The sequence below is a fragment of the Pangasianodon hypophthalmus genome, chromosome 6 (assembly GCF_027358585.1).
Source record: "Pangasianodon hypophthalmus isolate fPanHyp1 chromosome 6, fPanHyp1.pri, whole genome shotgun sequence".
NCBI classification, from domain to species: Eukaryota; Metazoa; Chordata; class Actinopteri; order Siluriformes; family Pangasiidae; genus Pangasianodon; species Pangasianodon hypophthalmus.
The window spans coordinates 12,893,248-12,915,536 of record NC_069715.1 but is presented as its reverse complement, the minus strand read 5'-3'; the positions used below and the strand labels follow the sequence as shown (position 1 = coordinate 12,915,536).

General features: G+C 38.9%; 2 protein-coding genes across 2 annotated transcripts; both read right to left on the bottom strand.

The window, feature by feature from the left end:
• Nucleotides 1-85: 85 nt before the first annotated feature.
• On the bottom strand, nt 86-7,535 carry herpud1 (homocysteine-inducible, endoplasmic reticulum stress-inducible, ubiquitin-like domain member 1). Its single transcript, XM_026927070.3, has 8 exons — nt 7,186-7,535; nt 6,550-6,627; nt 4,967-5,044; nt 4,335-4,495; nt 4,018-4,128; nt 3,566-3,922; nt 1,297-1,411; nt 86-1,127 (listed from the first exon to the last, which is right to left on the bottom strand). Exons 1-8 carry the CDS (start codon nt 7,336-7,338, stop codon nt 948-950), a joined length of 1,233 nt encoding a protein of 410 aa, XP_026782871.3. The 5' UTR covers nt 7,339-7,535; the 3' UTR covers nt 86-947.
• Nucleotides 7,536-7,762: 227 nt separating this feature from the next.
• On the bottom strand, nt 7,763-20,271 carry slc12a3 (solute carrier family 12 member 3). The gene is made up of 26 exons (XM_026927069.3): nt 19,912-20,271; nt 19,601-19,720; nt 19,200-19,275; nt 18,054-18,149; nt 17,812-17,951; nt 17,606-17,716; nt 17,391-17,502; nt 17,156-17,286; nt 16,885-16,969; nt 16,246-16,409; nt 16,000-16,107; nt 15,755-15,878; nt 14,764-14,865; nt 14,383-14,538; nt 14,142-14,241; nt 13,796-13,907; nt 13,554-13,691; nt 13,010-13,116; nt 12,835-12,917; nt 12,673-12,735; nt 11,277-11,378; nt 11,016-11,127; nt 10,031-10,117; nt 9,764-9,899; nt 9,506-9,573; nt 7,763-9,410 (listed from the first exon to the last, which is right to left on the bottom strand). The coding sequence occupies exons 1-26, from the start codon at nt 20,191-20,193 to the stop codon at nt 9,269-9,271; spliced, it is 3,057 nt and encodes a 1,018-aa protein (XP_026782870.3). The 5' UTR covers nt 20,194-20,271; the 3' UTR covers nt 7,763-9,268.
• Nucleotides 20,272-22,289: the final 2,018 nt, after the last annotated feature.

Below are 22,289 nucleotides of genomic sequence, written 5' to 3'. Positions count from 1 at the left end.
ACAAAGTTTTACAGCATGTTTCAATCGCATTAGCGAAGCTGATTCTTTTTGAAGAATAAAATGAGAAAACACAAACTGCTAAATACCAGATCAAAACATTTTATTATTTAAATGTATTAATTCTTTCATGAAAGAAGTGATACCTGTTTGCTTTTAGGTGCCTGCTCATTTACTTTACATGCCAATGCACAAAGGTTTAAATAAGAGCTACTTATTCATGCAGGATTCAAATTGAGGTTTGTCCTACTTTGTTTGTGCCAGAAGTCGTGAACAAACATTTCCGGGGCTGTTAATGTTTTATCCATATGATTGCTATTATTTATGTATATTGTTTTAACTCAGAACATCATACATAATCATACAGAAGCGTGAGATAAACCTGAACATAAGTCATTCCCAACACACAGACCAGTACAACTAAAATTTATCATAATGTCAAAGTGCCAAACACAAGCCCTTATAAAAGGCAGCTGTACACAAAGAATCTATTAATAACCTTCAATGTCAGTCATGTTTGATGAGATAAGCTATGTTCCACTCATGGTTTCAATCTCTGGATCATTCCAGGAAAATGAAGCCCTGATGACATAAGCACTGTGCAGGGTGGTCAGATGACAGACCAATGCTGGCAGGGAGAAAATGTAAAGTGCTGTGCAGAAACTGTACAGAAACATTTACAAGTTGATTCAGCACTTATTTACACTATATACACACTATTTGGCTGAAGGAAGAGATGAAGTTTTTGGTCACATTGCCAAATAGCTTGAAAGTGCTCAATGGGCAAACCTGGAGCTTCACTAAGCAGAGTAAAATCTAATCCAGGAAACACAGACCACATGTTTACAAAAAAAAAAGTCCTGGAGCAAACTGACTAAGAGGAAGCGGCGTTCTCCTTCATGGTTGGTGCTACTTTTGACTTTACCAGTCCGACCAGGTTTTTGCTGGACTCAGTTAGCCATAGCTTGAGGACCTTCAGGGACGAGGGAGGCAAAGAAAGCTTTGAAGAAAACCCAGGCTGTCCAGAGAATAGAGGGTCGAACTGGAGACACAGGAACTGCAGTCATGGGGGGTGGAACATCAGCTTCTCCATCTGTCTCACCATCCTCCAATTCAGCAGGGGGCACAATCTGTAAAAAGACAGAAGGCAAATCATCTCACCAACATGTCTCAAACACATATGGTAATACATACATATGTGCAGAAATGTTTACGTGTCACTCTTTTTGTCTAAACTAATAGAAGCTGCTAAGGTAAAGCATATTATACAGAATGTAATGCGTATTAACAATCCCTCACCAGCTCTTGTCTGTCCTGGTTCTGATTCTGCTGGTTCTGAATGACCTCTGGCGCTGGATGGTTTGGAGGTTGAGCCTGAGCTCTTCGTCTGAATGGGAACCAGCCCGCAGTGTGCCTGCATAGAGGAGAAGACAGCAGTCAGGACTACATCCAGAAAATAGCAGACCTACCCATTCAGTGACCTCACTGCCTGTTATAAGATATTTTCCATGCTAAAATAGTCTACCATGCATGCATCTACCATCTCCACTGCACTATTCTCAGCTGAAGGACATCAGAAAACTGAAAACATCAAAGCTATAAAATAGCATTACGATTGGCTCTGTTAAACAAATAAAACACTGTTATATTTTAAATTTTTCATTGCCAGCTTTGCTCAGTCTTGGCACTCTCACTCAACTTCATGATGCAACTGGATGCTTTTCCACCAGTCTTGAACAACTTCCCACATGTACAGATGGATGACAAACGAAAGGAAAAAAACTACACAAAGTGTTTTAGTAAGGTTTTGGGCCATCACGAGCCACCAGAACAACTTTGATGCACCTTGGCACAGATTCTACAAGTCTCTGGAACTGTACTGGAGTGATGAACACTGTTCTTCCAGAAGATATTCCCTCTACTGGTGTTTTGATGACATTAATGGAGAACGCTGGCTAACATGTCACTCCAAAATTTTGTTCAACTGGGTCGAGATCTGGTGATTTACAGTGACCCTCTAAGAAGACAAGTGGACCCAAAACAAACCACAGCATACCAGCGCCACCTCTGTCACTAGCCTGTATGTACTGAGCACTTGTTTGCAACTTCTCTGACTTTCTAAATAAAACCTACTTCAGAAGCATTAAACATATATTTAATTCTTAATCATTTCTCTATTTACATTTGTATAAGAAACACATTTCAACGCCTCAATGTTAAATTGTCTTTAAGATAATGAAAAACATACATTCACTGTGTCCAAATTTTTTTTTTTACTGTTACTAAACAGCTATGTGCTTTAAATAAACCCTGTCACTACTGTGTTTACACCACAAGGGTCATGTTTACAGACTGAGCTTCACTAACCAGGTTTACCATGGCCTCAGGGCAGAGAATGAGCACTGTGGAAAAGCTTTCTATCAAAACTTTATCTGCATCAATGCAGAACCAGAAGAAGTTTATCTGAAAACTAAGAAAGGGAAGGATTCCCAGGTTCTGTGCTCCCTCAAACAGCACTTAGCATGAGACACACTGAATGGACGATCACCCACAGAGCATAAAGACCAGTGAGAGAGGGAAAGAGGTCCTGCATATGCTGTTTGCCAAAGGTCTCATACTCTTGTGTGTAGGCGAACGTTAAGTCAAAGTCCAAATGTACAAAAATGATCAGTGTATAAGAGAAAGCACAAAGAAGATCTCTTTCTGCATTATAAACACACATTTCTCATTCCCACAGGCTCTCTGCTCACTTGCCTCTATCCAGCCTGATAAAACTGCCTAATCACTAGTGTCCTGGAAAGTGAGCTCTCAGTTTTATACGGTGCAAACCTCATAAATTACATAGCATAGTTAATAATATTGACAAAAAAATGGGAGCTTGCTGACCAAAAATGGGACATTAACGCCTAGAGTGAAAGAATGAGTGGCATTAATCATGCAGACTGTGTGCAGCAATGAACACAAAATGTGATATCGTTCAGTAACTCACAAACATGAAGTCCCTATTTTTACTTTTTTGCTTGTCTACTCCCACCTTTCCCCCAGTTTTTTTTTTTTTGCTTGTCTACCCGTGCTTCTGGTCAACAATTGGTTTTCAGTAACCAAGTTGTAGTTATAAAATACTACAGAGAGAAAAATATTACCGTATGTACTGTTGGCGAAAGGTAGTGACTTGATAATGACTTATGTAGCCACTGCTCTACTCTTAATGTACATAATCTACTGCAGGTAAAATAAGTACCCACAGAAGATATATCTGTCTGCATTTTTATAAATAGGCTATATTAATAGTATTATTATAATCAACAGAGTTGTAGTAAATATGAGAAAATAACTTTGGAGATGCCCACTGTACTGTGATAGGCTTGAGAGTTAATATTTCATGATTAAATAACAAAGCAGGTAATGGTAGCTTACTACTACTACATGCTTAGAGCATGTGTGGAAAACATGCTTATTTAATACAGTACAAATTTCCATGCACAGCATTTTACTGGCTTAGTGTCTTAGTGTATGATTTAATAGACTGCGAGTAATCCATGTGAAAAAAAATGACAGACACACTCACAGGTACATAAGGAGCAGGCTGCTCATCACTAGGATGAAGCGACTCAGGTTGGAATAGAAGTAAACTATGCTCAGGAACACAGCGAAGCGAGAGGCGGTGTAAACCCAATCCAACCAATCTCTTTCCACATCCTCCTCATCCTCCATTACTGGTCCGCCCTGAGCATTCATGCGCATGTTCTGATTGGCTCCGTCTGGGTTGATAAAAGCAGGGTCTGGGACATTCTGATTGGCTGGCAGGTTGTCAATGGGAGCCTGATTGGGAAGGCCGGCAGGTACAGCGGCTTGTTGCGGAGTGACAGGTAGCGCAGTAGGAGGTGTCACAGGAACAGAGGCAGCAGCTGCAAGAGCTGCTTGGCTGGAAAGTAAATAGCAAACGTTTAATTTTCAAGCAGATGGAAACACAAACTAGCGTAAAGCTAAGATAATAGTGGAAAGTAAGATAATACTTACTACTGCATATAGTACTGACGAGCGTACATATGCTGCAGCCAAAGGAGTTGCTGTGGGCTGTAAAGTGAGTATGTAGGGAAAGCTGGATGGGTCACTGTTGCTGGTCTTGGCCTAGTTACAGAAACATACATTTGTACACTTATCTTCAGTTACATCATTTTCATCAGAGTTGAAACTCAACTTGGGTAGATACTAAAGTATGTAAGTTCTTTCTTGTTCTCATCTTTTAGTACATTCTTCCCTCTCAGATCCTGTACCAACCACTGAGTTTCATTATCTTGATCTGATTGACCAGACAGGAAACAGCATGTACTCACGCGGATGTGCTCGTGCCAGCGCCTGTGGCAGGCCATGCAGCAGTGGGCGCAGCAGGGGCAGGGTGACCGCGCTGTCTGAGACCGGCAGCAGAGGACACAGTAGGCGCAGATGGTGCTGGAGAGGCGGTGGCTGGCGACGGCTGCTGCTCTGCTGGTTTGACCTGCGTCACAAGCGACACGCATGGTTGATTTGTTTACGAGAAAATCAGGATGCACAAAAAAGAGGAAACTCACTAGTACTGAAACTCTGAAATATAAAAATAACTGCTGTGGGTTTTTAAGAAGATGCAAAGTTGTGCTTTCTGGTGGATCATAATGAGCACAGCTGTGTGAGTTTGTTCCAGGCCACCCACTGAGCTAGCACTACTTTCTCCAGACAGTCTCTAGTTCTCACTGATGCACAGCGTGCTGTGAGGCTGAGGGAAAAATAACATGATGGTGCAATGGCACTGTCAGCAGTGAGAAGCCCGAGACAGAACCTTCTGGAAGTGTCAGAAATACTTCATAGAAAAACTTGTAGCTCCCGTGTTATTATGCATTCATATAAAAATATGCACATATTTTGTGTTATACTATTTTGTCATAGGCTTATATGCATTGTGCATGGGTGTAAAGTGGCCACTGAGGCATACCTTAGGTCTGGCTCCCTGCTGAAAATCGGGCTGGGGTTTAAGCGCACACACAAGGTGAAGAGTGGGTACTGCATCTGCCTGTAAAGACAGGAGCATGAAGTTATAACACAGTTATGGCCTTTCAGATACCATGATACCCTTCAACATAAGCTGAAAAGTGCTGCTGAATTGTGTTTGTGTCTAGGTGCAGAAACATGACATGATATACTGACCATGATTAGTTGAAATTAACGCACCCTAGTCTCCATTAGAAGTGGACACAAGATAAACTTGTCAGAATTTCTTAAACGTGTCAAAAGAACAGTAACTCAAAAATTACTTCTGAAGTGCTTTCAAAGTTTGATCTCTTACAAGCCTTGCCTTTCAAACTGCAACAGTAGCAATGCAGAAACTAAACAGAGATCAGCTCTGTTCTGGGATTTATTTTAGATTGAACGCTATGAATGACCATTCTGAATGCACTAGACCACAAACCTTTGGTAGTCATTTACATGACCATACAATTTTCTGATGTATTGCATGCATCAGCAAAAATTTCTGCAGCACTAACTTGTACAAGTAGCTGACTGCATATTAAAAGTCATTTTTGCACCAAACCGTTCTCTTTTTTTAAATGTTTTATTAATATTGTATATATTGTTTATGATTGTTTACATTTTGAATCTTTTATATTCACCATTTTAGGATTTCAACTCAAAAAGAAATATTATATAAATAATAGCCATTTCTGTGTTTCTCTGTTCAATTGTTTATTTATAAAGATGTTAAATACATGCTAAATAAAAATGCCACTGACATCATAGGTTATTGCAGATTTTTTTTTAAGTGGGGCATATAATCTAATCATAAGAAATGTCTTCATATATTGTGATATATTTTTGCCATCTCGCCCACAGCTAGAATAACATTAAATACGATATATTTTGATATATTAAAGATGATTTGCTATTTAATATATTTTTGTATAGAATGAGTATATGGTACTGTGTAAAAGTCAGAGCCCTTTTGTTTTCAATCATATTACAAATAAAATAGTGACAGATTTCATGTTTTTTTTTTTCTGGTGAAGACCATAATGCAATTTTCTGTTAAACACATTTTCTCATCATCATCATTGTTATTGTTCATAAATCACACTACTGTCTTCACCAATCTGTCAATATTTTATCTGTAATACTGAACTTGAATGTTGACCTGCATAAATACTTACTGCATGGCTGTTTGTTTGAAAATGGATTTAATGTGCTGTACAGCTTCTCATCGTTATAGTTTTCATTACTGCCAACAAATAATTATCAATAAGTACTGAATGGCCGCTTGACTGAAAACAAAAGGGTAAGCTCTGACATTTGCACAGTACTGTACTTGGCTATTTATACACGCACTGAATATTTGACTGTGTTTGTACGTGTGTTTGTATACAAAGTTTGTGTTATACAATTATACAATGCATACAAACACATTTAAATATTCTGTGCATTGTGTGTTTCTGTGCATTATGTGTTTATGGCACTATATTGCATAGCATAGTGTAACTTTTCAAAACAACAATAACAACAAAAAGCAAATAACAGCCCCTTTACCTTCCTAAAAACATCTCTGATGTGCAGGTTGTCTGTGAGCAGTTTGCCTGAGTAGATGAGTCTCTGGTCTTTTTCAGCCTGTTCAGAAGGAAGAAAGCCACAAGTGTCAAATGTAATAAACAAATGAGGAAAGAAAATTCCCCTAGAGAAAGCAACAGCTCTTCTGACGCCACTCTTGGGCATGTTTCATAAGAAAGTTCTGGGGAAAAAACAAAGCCAACTCGCCACCTAGCTATGTAAATGAAGGACAGGTGTTTTATCTAAATACGCCTAGCGCTGCCCTGTGTGTGTGTGTGTGTGTGTGTGTGTGTGTGTGTGTATTAGCTACATTAGCTAGTAGCGGAAGAACGTCTCTAGTAGTGCAGAGGAATGCCAAGGAATGTGTTTAGCCAGCTAGCTAGCTAGTGAGAAGTTAATAATAATCATGATTTGACTTATACGCCGTGTTTATACACCAAAAACCAATAAAACACGATTAAGCGAAATTAACAGTGTACAGTAATGACACTTGATAAGCTGTGGTAATGGTAGCTAGCTAACAGAGAGCCGATATCAGCTCGCTAATTATCTAGCAGCAGAGCTAGCTTCCGTTGGTTATAAACACGTTAATAAGATCACCATAAATTAACGACTCACCGGTTTAGATGGATAAAAGCTCGCCAAATGAGTTTTCAGGTCCTTCACTGTCCAGCTGATGTTCACACCTTCGATTGTCTGATCACTATGCAGTTGATTCGGCGTTTTAATCACGACTGAAATCGTCTCCTTTTCCGAGACCTGGGAATCCATTTTCTTTGTCTCTCTCTCTGTGTCTCTCTCTCGCGCAACACTAACGTTACTTTCAGAGCTCAAATTCACAAAGGTAATTAAACGTACGAAAAAAGTTACGACAATGTCCGCGTTTCTAAACAGCACCGGATGTGAGGAAGTCCTCCAGCTGCTCGGGGATTAAAGAGAAGCAGTGCCCGAGCCTTCACTAGAACTTTGGAGCAGCTGACAGCTCGTGAGATATGCTGGGTGTGTGTTTCCAAAACACACTGTGGCTGAAGGTGATTGGCTGAAAGGCGCTCGTGCACAGACGTGGAGCCTATGCGGAAGCCCCACGCACTGCGCAGACGCAGTCTGGCTGTTTCACTCGGAAAGTTCCGCTTCACGATAAACCCTCGAGTTGCATCACTTCATGATTAAAGAAAATGTCTGCTTGAGACAGGTGTCAACTTATCCGTTTATTTAGTTATAATTAAAAAATAACAATAAACATTACTCAATAAGACTGATAGACTTAAATAATGACATGTTTATATAATCTCAATCAGCAGAAAGTCTGGTTACATAATCAGTTTAGTTATTAGCTGTGGGAAAAAGAATGATGCTTAACCCTTGAGAAAAATCCAGCATGATCTGACCAACTACCAGCTGAGCTGCTCAAGCTGATAGATCATCAATGCCAGCTGCTAGGTTTTCCAACTGATCAAGAAAATGTGAGATTTTCTAATTGCCATACTGTTGTTTTCATTCATTCATTCAGTCATTCATCTTCAGTAACTCTTTTATCCTGGTCAGGGTCGCTGTGGATCCACAGCAGGAATACACTCTTCTGGATGGGGTGCCAGTCCTTCATAGGGCACCGTTCATCATGCATCGTACACTTCACACTTATACTGTATCATCTCATCAAGCACAAGGAGGTAGGACACTGAAAGTGTTTCCCTATTCTGAAAGGGCTCTGCACTGTACACTACACTTTAATGTCTTTCTACACTCTCAATAATAATGGTATCACCTGTTTTCCTTGTCACTCAGGTGGCACCATCAAGGGTACTTTTTGTATCTTTTGTATCTTTTGTACCATGTACCTTTAAAAATGATTTAAGATACATAATTGGACCCTAAGGACCACTATTCACTCATTAGTTAATTCATCCTTTAATTAATTGTTTTCCCTGGTTAGGGTCACAGTGGATTTGGAGACTATCCTAAGAATATTGGGTGAGGTGCCATCGTAGGGATTCATGCACACAAACATTCACACACCTAGGGGCAATTTAGAGTAGCCAGTCCACATGGAATGTTTTTGGGAGGTGGGAGGAAACTGGAGAACATGGAATAAACCCATGCAGACACAAGAAGAACATGCAAAACTCCACACAGACAGTAACTCAAACTCACAATCAAACCTGTGAGGTTGCAATGCTACCTGGGTAACACTGTGCCACCTACTGTTGTGTTATTTTCTTAAAAATAACTTGTCTATGCTGTAGCATTAGTAGTGGTAATTCAGAAACTGTTTCCTTGCCAGCTGGCTAACCTGATCTGCCAGCTTGACCAGCTCGACCTGTGTTTTAGCTGCTGGTAGCTGGTCAGACCAAGCTGGATTTTTCAGCAGGGAAATTAGTTAAAGGAAATAGTTAAAACTAACCTAGGAGATAGGCTACCTTTAATCTGTTTGCATTGATTAACATTTTACAAAACATAAGTATAGTTAAAGACAGTAAGTTCAAAAAATGTTACAGATAATAAAGTTCTAAACAAAACTATACGGCTCAAACAGACTTTACATGAATCAGTCATAGAATGACAAACATGTTAACTCAAAAATCCAAGGCTAGATTCAAGTGCTACATGCATACTAAGTCTTATTTTACACCTTTCTAGGATTGAAGGGCACAGGTGCCATACACTTCATAGCTCATGCTGATAATCTTTCTTTGGTGTTTGATCACTGGCAATAGAAGGTGAGTACACTCTCCTGGTTGCCTCTGACAAGCAGCACTGGAGGTCGCAGGTCACGTGATAAGGTTTCCAGCCAAGCCATGTAAAGAGCACTAGGACATGCTCCTCTCCGGCCTATGGGCATGGTTCTGTCAAGCAAAAAGCCAACAACTCTTTAAGTAACAATAACATCTGACATATGACTGCGAAAATAGAGCTAAAACATAATTTGACATGTACTTACACAATAATCAAAGCTGCATCCCTTGAATAGTCTTGTAGGACTTCATTAAGGCGGATCTGTCTAAAGGACTAAAAAGAAATGTACAGAAATATTAAGTATGAACAAGCAAAACAAAAATTAATTGTGCAATAATACTAACTAGTCTATGGAGTTAGTTGCTGCAAATTCAAATACTACATGTACAAATAGTATTTATATGTAAGTCTACTACAGATTCTATGCATCTGTTTACCTATTAACATCAATTTGGGAGTTTACCTTTGCTGTATTTTTCTCCATCTCTTCATCAGACACTATCCATGGGCAGTCACTGGTGGGCTGCCCAGCTCTTTCCTCATTCTTTTGGATAGCATGTACCCTATAAGGTGCTAGAAGGTCCTCAAACTTCTTAACACTGTTAAATGGGTGAAATGTGTTCAGGAGGAAAGAAATGGTGCACAAACCTCACTTGATAACTAAAATACCCATTATGTTTAATAAATCATAGGTTAAAACTGAGAGTTGAATAATAAAAGTCAGAAATACTGTTCAGGTTGTGGTTTCTCATTGATGTCGGGAAGAACATGGATCTCATGAAATCCAAGGCGAAACTTGCTGATGAGAGCTGTAAGCCTAGAGAGTACAGAGACAATACGCTGACTCAGCAATCTAAAGATCTGCATCTGTATTCCACACTTAAAAACAGTGTATTCACCATAATGAGCAAAACAAAAACAGATTGATGTCTTTTTGTCTAAATTTACCTGTATTCATGTTGGAACCTGCTAACATTCACTTTGTGGGGCAATTTAGCATAGTCAGCACACCTACATAGCCAATTTAGCATAGCCAGTACATCTTACATAGCAACTTAGCATAGTCAGTAAACCTGTGTAGCCAATTTAGCATAGCCAGTACACCTACGTAGCCAATTTAGCATAGCCAGTACACCTATGTAGCCAATTTAGCATAGCAGGTACACCTATATAGCCAATTTAGCATAGCCAATACACCTACATAGCCAATTTAGCATAGCCAGTACACCTACGTAGCCAATTTAGCATAGCCAGTACATCTTACATAGCAACTTAGCATAGTCAGTAAACCTATGTAGCCAATTTAGCATAGCCAGTACACCTATGTAGCCAATTTAGCATAGCCAGTACACCTACGTAGCCAATTTTGCAGAGCCAGTATACCTACTGGTATTGTTTTGAACAGTGAGAGGAAACCCATGCAGAGAGAGGAAGAAGCATGCTAAACTCCACACAGACAGTAACCCAGCTTAGGATCGATCCAATTTGAGAAAACGCAATGTAAAGTAAGACTTAAAAATAACACAATTAGGGAGGAATTATGTCGAAATATATGCATAGATACGTACATCGTTCATTTAATCTATATGTGTATTTATGAATAATATGTATTTGTGTTTGTGCATTATACATTGTGCTTCTTATTCACAATGATAAATGAACAGAATTTGACATTTAACTGTTAAACAGGATATTATGATTGTAGCTCAACTTACTCCTGTTTTTGTTCCTCAACATGCTGAATTTCTCCTCCAACGAACACTCTTACTTTACACCTGCCCCAGCGCTTCTTGCGCTTCAGAAGGTAGGGCAACAATAGAGTCAGACCTGTCAACACACAGCATTAGCCACTGTTGCATCATGTACATACATTCCACTGACATTGCTGTGCAGTGCAGTGTGAATTCTGCCACAAATCTGTATCCAAATGGATGATTTTGTAAGAATTTCTTTTATATGCTTGGCTCTATATTCACCTCCATCATCAAACAGCCAATACACATCAATGGTCTTCTTTTCCTGTTTGGACTGAAAGACAGTGGTGGGTTGAGGCATAGCCAGCAGTGATTCTGGGTCCACTGCAAGAAAGGAAGCAATGTTTCATAAATATCAGCATAGTCCAAGCATAAAATATTTAACTTTCAAAAACACTACATCTAATGGTGTTAAGCTTCATTTGATAAAACCTATATGATATTGTTCATTTTTTAATAATGGGCCTCAATTATTAATCTTTTAGTAAATTTGTCTGTAAATGTTTGCGTAAGCCAAATGGAACTAAAAAATTTCTGCTGGATTTACAAAAGTTCCAGAAAGGCTGATTTTCTTCACACTCATGTGCGATCATCTGTAAAATGCAAAGCGTTTTCCTGACACAGCTCATTTGCATGTAGTGATGCGCACAAAACATCAAGTTCAAGTGAAAAAACAGCTGGGAGCACGAAGTGAACAATGAGGGTAAAGCCTGAAAGCCAGAAGAGGAAGTTACTTTGACTTATTTCTATGCAAATGAAAGTATTTATTAACATGTAATATTAATAATAATAATATGCAAGCACTAAATCTACCATCAGCTAAGGTATTTGTTTATGGTTTACAGCTATACAAAGACAGACCGGCCCATCCCGCGTTTATACAGTGTCATTTTTTATCATAATTAAATGATTTTTTATTTGTCTTAATTTATGTGTTTGTGTTGGCTTTCTTTCTTTCTTTTTTATATTCTTTAATTAATGCCAATGATATAAAATGACTGGGGTTCATAAAATATTCTTAATGGTATTCTTAGTTTCTGACCTAGTGAACTAGCATGAGGATGTGTTTTTGATAGAGACTACAAGGCACTTCTATAAGTCGCTCTGGATAAGGGCGTCTGCTAAATGCTGTAAACGCGATAAAAATAAGCAATTTAAATCAACAGTATATTCCATATAAAAAAGTGCAGTAATCCATGCAAATTATGTGATTTTAAGTTGATCAAGTCAAGGTTTATATTAGTTAGTCATCTTACATGTAAATTCACACACACAGGAGCATGAGTAGGATACGAACGGTTTTCTGAATTTACAGGATTTTCACGAAGACCAAATTTCTTGTGTAATACAAACAATTTATGAATAAATCCATTCGTATCCAGCTAAATGAGATCCACTGTTTTTTTAATTGTGCAATATTTTGCCATGGACTCGTGAGTAATATATTTTATTTTTGCTCATTTAATTTTCTCCAAATGAGTTCTACTTGCAAGTATATTCTACTGAGTTTCTCAAAAGAGCAGCAGGTCAAAAAGGTAGACCTTTCAGTGTTTATATGTATAGTTGTTATCCACCCCAACTGCACTCAACATTGACACCAGAATGTTTTGATGCATACGTGTGTTGATAGTAGGTCTTGCATCAAGCCCTGGCTCTGCAGCTGCTTCAAATCCTTGGTTTACTGCAGTAAAATTAAGATCATGGTAAGGATCACAATCGTCTATTTCAAATAAATTTAAAAAATGATTTTTTATATATTTATATAAAAAAAGATCATTACCATGTGCTTGCATCTGATGAGATAAATCAAGACCTTCTTTCATCCGAAGGACACATACACCATATTGCAGGTCAAATGAATCACTAAGAAATAGATTCCATATTGATACTTCATTGCCACAAGGAATTTAATTTAAAAGCTGTTAATTTTCTGTGCTGATGAAATGAAGACTTACTGTAAAATGCCTATGTAATTATCAATAATAGTTGGTGGACATTTGCGCCAGTTCTTCTTAAATCCCATTACCAAGACATTAGGTCGAATCCGACCCAGACCTGCACCCTACAGAGACACATCAGAATCAACCAGAGAGGAATGACACCAGTAAACATCACAGGACATCAGTTAGACATCGAAAAAACAAATGATCAACCAGGGAACTGAACAGGAAATATACGGAATTAATATGTTTTAAAAAATGTTTCTTAAACATGCAGTGCCTGGGTAAGTATTCACCCCCTTATTCGTCCCCTACAAGTATTCATCCCCTCAAATAATGCTAACTGGTTGCACTAGATCTAATTTGGGGTTTCAGAGGAAATTATCTTTCTTCTCACCTCAAAGTTATGAGCTAATTTGTATAGATTCATGACATCTAATCTGAATTAAGTCCATTTCAGTTTCAGGTTGTAACACTACAAAATGTGGCAAGGGTCGAAGGGAGTGAATATTTATATGCAAGGCACAGTACTTGTGCATAGATGCGGTGGATGAATGACCTGCAGCAACATCTGTGCTCCAGTGCGCAGGTCACCAGCAACTACTCCATGATAGAAAGATTTGATGCCTCGCTTGTTGAGCCATTTCACATGACTGCTGCTGTTGGCGGTATCCACAGCGTCGGGTGATGGGCCTCCCTGTGAAGCAGACATAACTCTGATGATAAATTTCATATCATGTTAGTGGCTATGGGGACATAGCCATGCTCACTGTCTAAATTATAAAGACCAAATTGACTTACTATAATGACATTCCCACACATCATCAGACTCTGGTTTTTGGTGAAGGTACCTACAAAGTCCACCAGAGCTGGCCGCAAACTGGGAGGCCCAGTAAGAACCAGACACTGTGGCCTGAGAGAAGAAAAAACAGGAGGTGAAGACTGAGTCAAGGAGGGGAATAATAAGAGAGGGATCAAGAAACACAAGAAAGAGAACAGAGAATGGATACATGCAAGAGAATGGAATTTGTTTTATATATATATATATCCTGATTAATATATATATATCCTGATTAATCCTGATTAATTGTTAATGTTGTTGATGTGGTAGTAGATGTGTATATTTGCCTCATTGAATATGGAATACCTATAATTCTTTATGTGCTCATCCACATGGTTGAGACCCACACAGTGGGACAGTGCCAGGTTATATGAGCCTGCTTGCACGGAGGAACCCCAATTTACAGCTATGACAGAAAAAGAAAACAATATTATGAAATTATGCCTCTGTAGTGTGATTACAAAAAATACATACTGTATAAAATTTAAGCAACTGGTACATAATGCATTGTATTTTTATCATGGGTTGGAATGCACAGTTGCCTTACAGGGCTTCTTGTAGAGCACATATCCCAATAGGAAGAGCACTATCCCAATGGCAATGAGAGCAGCCCACCAGGTGAGCAAGAACATGATGACCACTGACACCACAGCACCCACCAGAGACGCCCACTTACTGTAGAACCGAAATGACGGACGCCAACCTGTACACACAGATGGGAAATAACACATGCTGGCCATGCAATTGTTGAGTTCATTATTAATCTTAATATTAATTAATTAACTCAACCAATTAATGTTACTATATACATAACTGCATTGAATGTAGCTGCAGCTATTATCCACAAGATTTCGTACTAGTCTCATTCTTTACACAGCTTATTATATGTAAATAAATGGAATTGAAGATGCAAAGTTTCTGTTCTCACCTGGAGAGTTGGTGATGGAGGCATGGAAACAGCTGAAGTTGATGAGGGCATAGGAGCACAGGAAAAAGTTGGAGATGATAGGAGCAATAGTGTTCAGCTCAGCTGAAATGTATTTTGGATGGGAAATATCAGTATATCTTAACTATTTATTAGATTGTAGTGCATCAGAAGTTAGTGCAGCAGCGGCTTGTGACCATATATTTTGGTGGGGCAGGACTACATAGCCTCAAACAAAATTAAGCCGAAAGGCTATCAAACTTGATTTATGCCATAAGCTACTATCTAGTGAATTTTTAGAGTAAACCTTTATTTAGAGTAAATATATATATATATATATATATATATATATATATATATATATATATATATATATATATATATATCTTACATTAAAAATAGTTCAGTGCAGCATAGACACACTGTATGCACTTACACTTTGCCTTTGTTTTTATTCCAATTATTTGCATTAAAACAAAATCTTGGTGGCCATGGAGTATTTTTAAACTAGCCCAATTTGGCAGAAAAACCTAAACCTCTAAACCGCTTCTCCTCAACCCAAAATGGTACACCTACCAAAACTGAGCACTGGGCAGAGTGATTCCTGCCCCAATGGGTCTCTGTTAGCACTAGTTGCAGTTCCTGTTTTTGACCACTAGGTGCAATAATAACTGTATGGCGCTAAATGGGGCAGTGGGCATGCTGCTCCATGATTGCGCAACATATAGGAAGGGAGGGTGAAGGTGAAGAGAGGTGACAAAATCAGTGGAACAATGGCTTATATCTGTCATATAGCAAATTTTTAAAAATCATTGTTCATTCAAAAGAGACAACAGAATTTAAAATGTATGGAGTTGTAAATGAGGACTTAAATGAAGGTTAATGTTTGTTGAACAGCTGATAGAAGTATATGGTAGGTCTCTGCCCCACAAGCACCTATGGACGTTCCGCTAATTAACTATTGCTTCTGAAATATTTTAGTATTTCTGCCTACCAATGAGAATGAAGCATACAGCAATGATATAGGTTAAGAGGTAGCTTCTGTACGGCTCATCGTTCTTTCCATACCCCTTTCCAAAAAAACCAATCCCTGGATACAAGTTGTCCTTGCAAAGACACTAGAACAAAACAGATAAAAATTTTGCTACATTCATCATTCGAGCCCACTGATGAGATAAGACATCACATTTACACTTGGAACTACACACAGAGCAAAAGCAGCTCTGACTGAAAAGTCACCTGAAATACTTTGGGGGCTGAAACCAGGCAAGCCAGAGCTGAGGACAAAGTAGCCCCAAATATACCAGCTGCAATCAGGGGTGCAAATCCAGACACCATACTCATAGTCTAAAGTGAGAAAAGAGAGTCATTACTATTGAGGTATTAACAAATATACCTAAATATCTTCAATTAAAATCAGTTTTGTTATATCCACTTGAACTTTAAAGATTAAATATAAGTTATATATATATAACTTATGGGTACCTGGTAATAATTGCTAAGGCCATAAGTGCAGGTCTTGTTGGTAATGCAGTCGCTGAAGTTCCAGCCGTATTTACAGGCAGTCCCCATGCAGTCCACAACATCAGACCCAGTGATTAGAAGAGTGTCATTGAGATTACCAGAAGCATCACGCACTACACATGAGCCTGATACAGAAAAAAAACTTTATTTAAAAATGCTGACAATCAGGAAATATTTTCATTCATTCCTTCATCTTCAGCTTTATCCTGATCTGGGTCACACTGGATCTGCAGCCTATCCTGGGAACACTGGCTCGAAGAGGGAATACATCCTGGATGGAGTGCCAGGCCACCATGCACATGGAATGACAGAGCACCATGCACACACACATATACACACTGGTTTCCTCTAACCCACTAGCATGTTTTTGGGCAGGGGGAGGAAGCCAGAGAGGCCAGAGGGAACCCACGCAGACACTTGGAGAGCATGCAAAACTCCACACAGAAGTAACCCAAGCTCAGGCTCAACCCTGGAGCCGTGAGTCAGGAACACTAGCCACTGTGTCACCATATCACTCCAGGCGAAATCTTGATGTATTTAAAACAACAAATAGTACAATAGTGGGTATGATTTTCCAAAATATATGCTGCTGCCACTTACCAATTGTAGCAGAGATGATGAGATAAGATATGGTGGTCCAGAAAATGGCTAGCATTGTGCCACGGGGTATAGCCACATTGGGGTCCTATGAAGATATGTGTATGTGTGTGTGTGTGTGTGGATGTGTTAGAATATGGAAGCACATACAGAAAAACAATTGAAATAGGAACACATATGTGCATCAAAGGAATTTCATGAGATTTATGCAGCATAAAGGAGTGTATAACTTTTGAACAATGAATTAATGGGTGCCTGAAATAGCTAAACTTGCCTTCAGGTCTCCAGAGATATTGGCTCCTGCAAGAATGCCTGTGGCTGAGGGAAAGAAGATGGAGAACATGCCAAAGAAGCTGCCTCCTGGCCCACGCCAGCTGGGCACAAAGTTTTCTGCAAAAATATCCGCTGGTAGGCACAAAGAAAAGCACACTGTGAGACACATGCACTTACATACTGTATGTAATTTGATGAGAGGAGGCATATGATCCACAATCATGCCACACTCTGACCTCTGTAGCTGAAGAAGCCTTTAGCTTGCTTCTGAGGAGTGGCAGGGATGATGGTACCGACAATGTAGTTTGCGAAGGAAACCATGATAACGAAGAAGAACAAAACCTGCGCCTGATGGATTGATTAACAATGCAGTTTGCTCAGGTCAGGCTGGTTAATTCAAAAGCTAAGTAAATATAATATAAACAAAATGCTCTTTGATTCTGACACAGACCTTAGACTCCCACTCCATACCAGCTAAAGAAATTGCTAGCAGACAGGTGACAGTGATTACACCAATGATGCGGATGTCATTAAGGGGGTCTACCATGCTTGTACCATTCTCCTAACATTGGATAAAAGAAGGACAGTTTAACACAAACATTGTTCCAAAAGGAATAGGAAACTCGGTGTGAAAGTGATTGGATGTTTTACGCCCACCTGCATTAGTGCTTGTACAGTCTCAGCAAAGCCTACGGTGTGCATAGCTACAGCCACTGCATTAGCGAATGCAAAGATCAGTCCAATGGAACCTCCTAGCTCTGGACCCAAACTGCGTGAGATCAGGAAATAAGTGCCACCTGTGGAAGAATTAAGGTGAGAATTATGAACGTTTCTGGAGAGGTTTGTAATGTGTTGGCATGTAATGGAGATGTGCTGAGTAAAATGAGTAAAAGCCCTGCCTCCTTTGACTTTGCCATTGGTAGCGATGGCAGAAGTAGAGAGGCCAGTGATCCCAGTGATGCAGGAGGAAAGCAGGATAATAATCCAAGTCAAACCTTAGGAACAAGAAAAACTCCATTTATATTAAACCAAGTTGCCAACATAAGTGTCCCTAATGGAACAGACCAGAATATCTTTTGAAATACAGTATAAAAGATTTAAAGATTAAAAGATCTAAATATTACGACAAATCTGGGGCTGCATTCATAAAACATTCATATTACTTCATGGATTTAATATTACATGGTAATGATACAGGTAAATAAATTAAGGTGACATACAAATCAAGATTTATGAATCCTGAGAGTGTCCTGAAGATAAACAATGTGGTAAAAAATATGTGGACACCTGATCATCACATCTATTTTTGCCTCAAATTTGGAAGCACACAATTGTCACAATTATTTGAGTGGCTAGAGTCCTGACCTCAATCCCACTAAACACCTTTGAGGTGAATTGGAACCCAGAGTGTGCATCAGGTCTCCTCACTTGTCATTAATGCCCAACCTCATTAATTCTTTTGTAGCTGAATGGGCAAATGCTCCAAAGGCATGCTACAAAATATAGTAGAAATCCCTCTCAGAAGAGTGGAGGCTGTTATAACAGCAAAGGGTGGACCAACTCAGTGTTAATGCCCATGGTTTTGGAATGGACATATATGGTCGTGATGGTCAGGTGTCCACATACTTACATACCATATAGTGTATATACATTTGCAGCCTACAAAGTATGTGTAGAAACCTATATTTGCTCCCATAAACCAGGACAGTGGTGCATGCTTTTTCCCTCTTGCACTTAGTCAGGTCATTTTGATATATTAATCTAACTCTAATTCTGAAAATGTTAAGGAAAAGGTTATGAAAAAAGTCTGACTGTATAAGAATATTTGAAAGTTATGATTATGATTATGATTTGCAATTAAACAAAAAGGATTTAGGAGCATCATTTGGAAGTTTCATAAATCATTCATAGTGCTTGCACATACAAATCACATTTCCAAATGAAGGGCCTGAACTTTAACCTGATACTCATACAACCATAGCACCCATTTGCTTACAAAACTGCTCTTGAGTCAGGGTTGCTGGAATAAAGAAAGGCTGATGTACCAATTCCAGCTTGAGATGTGATCCAGGGAAGCCTCAGGTACAGAATCACTCCCCAGATGTTGAGCATACAACGAACCTGCAGAACAAAGTCACAGATGGTCCAAGTTACAAGACAACTGTTAAGAGTCAGGTTCTGTTCCTGTACAAGCAAACCTTGAGTCCGTGAAGGCTGTTTTCACCATTTATGTACATGTACAATAATTGATTTGATGGAAATGTGTCCAAAAAGCTAATGATAATCCAATTTACGATTGTAGTCTAATCATCCAATGTTGCAATTTTTTCCAACCCCAGTGCTCAGCACGAGGATCTCATATAATATAGTACTCACAGTGATATTCTTACATGATTTTTATTAGGAATATTCTACACTGTGTAGATGAGCTTCAACTGCCCCTTACCATGACCCCCTGTACCCATCCAAAGCGAGTGGGCTCTGGAGGAGGTTCTGCTGGCTCTTCATCAGGGCTCTCTTTGTTACCACTCGTCTCCTCATACAGAGGAGGTGGAGAAATATCATCCTACAAGATTAAATCATTTTAAAATTACCTTATATAAATACTATTACTATTTAATACTATTTCTCATATTGAAGCTTACATGAAATCACACTGTTAACAAATTCATACTTTATGATTTAAAGAACTGAATCTACATTATTCATTATTATTCACACCATGAATCTAGTGAAATCTAATCCAGTACCACCTACCTCATTGTTGGAGTGTAGCTGAAAGAGAGAGGGCCTTAATTTTTTAGTTCTCCCAAAAACCTCTGTGTTGGCATAAAAGTCATAACTAGGTGGAGAGTCTAGTGTATCATATCCAGACAGCACAGCAGAACCACGCGAGGTCACTCCATTCAGGTCATAACCACCGTTTTCCTCTATAGTGTACCGACGGTTGTCTCCACCATTTTGTGCTTGAGAGACAGAGTATTGGCCTCTGAATGAAGTGAGGTTGATCACCTCATTATTACGTAGCGTGTCCTCCATGAGTGAGTGAAAGCCAGTGTGAGCGGAGGACTGGTGGACGGGTTATATTGCACCTGAACCGGAAATGCTCTTGGTTTTTGCTCTTGGACTATATAAACATAGGGTCATTTGACATTTTTTGTAATGGTCAGTAATTCTTAAGAGCTGCCCCAGGGTCTTTGGCTTGCACTTGAGCTTGTTAACATGATCACAACACAGTGATTGAGATCGAAAGCAGGATAACCTTCCCAAAGGCTCTGAAGGACACTTTTGCTTCCTCAAATTTTGACCAATTCTCCTATTATGTTGACTGTCTATGGAACTCTGGTTATTTCCAAAACCAGTCATAAAAATGAGGATGTACAGTATATGCAAATTTAATAATGACTGATAGATAGATAGATAGATAGATAGATAGATAGATAGATAGATAGGTAGATAGACTTTATTGATCCTGTAAGGGAAATTCTTGTGTTACAGCAGCATGGTCAGTAGCAAGATACAACACGTACACACACAAAATATAAAATATAAAATACAATAAGTTAAAATTAAATGTAGTAGTACAGATATGGAACACAGTTGTAGATTTAACCAGATTTACATCAGTATTTACATAAGTACACTTGTGAAAACTGGTAGTGAATAATGATGAATATGAAGAACCTTGAGAATGTAGAATATAATGACAGCTTTCTAAATGACAGCTTTCTTGTAGTAGTGTAATGTGAAAGTGTTATCATCTGTCACACATAGGTGAGCTGTTGTACAATGTTATTGACTGGAGAATAAGAGGAGTCTATATGCAAAGTCTATAAAAGCAAACTCATTCTACTCATTATGCACTAACTTTAAATACCAAACCAATTCAAACACTGAACAGATTTGTAGCATTTCAGTTCCTCCTTGATGACCTTCTCTTCAGCTAGTCATGTAATGCCGTGTAAAACATTACGACAAATCATTAGCGTTTCAGCTGAATGACTTTTGCCTAAGGCACTGAATAATCATTCTTTCAGTTCCTCATTAACTTACATACTCAAGTCCACAAATACATGTGACCCAAGGTGCAGCTCTAGGTTAAGTAATTATTTCTACAGAAATTGCTCTGGAAGGCTCACTGCTGGGTTCTTCACTGTGCAATTAGAGCAGATCCCACAAATCTGTCCACAGGTGCTCCCCTGTTGGCTGCCTTCCTTTCAGCTTTCTGATTAATTTTCTATAATTAGCCATACAAGAGAGTTAACATGGGAGAGTTCTGCTAAGTGGTCACTTTAGAGCAGTTGTAGTTGTTAGGGTGCCTGTTTCCAAGCAGGCCTGTTTCCATGTAAAACCAATAATGCAGTTTGTTTTTCAAAGAAAGAAGTTCACATATGTATATGTAAGATGAGTGCATCGAAAACCAAATATAGGACACAATTTTTCAATGGATTTGACAACATTTTTATTTCAACTTTTATAAAACAGATCTTGAATCCATATGAAAATGGCAGCAGCCGGAGGTTATGTTCTTCATCATGATGTTGGCAGCAGTGTGGGGCCACCCTGGTGTTGTGAAATAGCCGGGTTATCGCGGACGTGTGGCATCGGCCTGATTCACAACACCAGCTGCAGCACACACACCTCATCCTCACATCTGCTTCTTGCTTGAATCTTCCCGGTTTCAGATACTGTCATACTGAGAATCTCAACAGATCATGACACTTGCTTTCTCATGCAGATAGTATGTTTAAAAAATATTTTTAATGGCCATATAATGGCCATGTCCATGTGGTTTATAATGTTTGGCTATAGTACTAAACACTGTACTGCAATAACAAAGTGATGAACAGTAAATTAACTACAGCAGCTCCAGATGCTAACAAAATCCAGAACAAAGCTGCATTTCTTTCATAACGCTCCATCTGTTGAGACAATCACATACTAAACAACTTCACTTCCTCCTTAGACAACTCAGTGTACAACTTAAAGCAACAGTAAAGTCAGTCTTTTCTACAAATGGCTTGTGGTCAACTAGCATGGCTGGGAAACTGGCACTGGTGGTCTCTTACAAATCAGTCTCAATATAAACTAGTAATATTCTATAGAAATATGATTAATAATATTCTATAGAATAT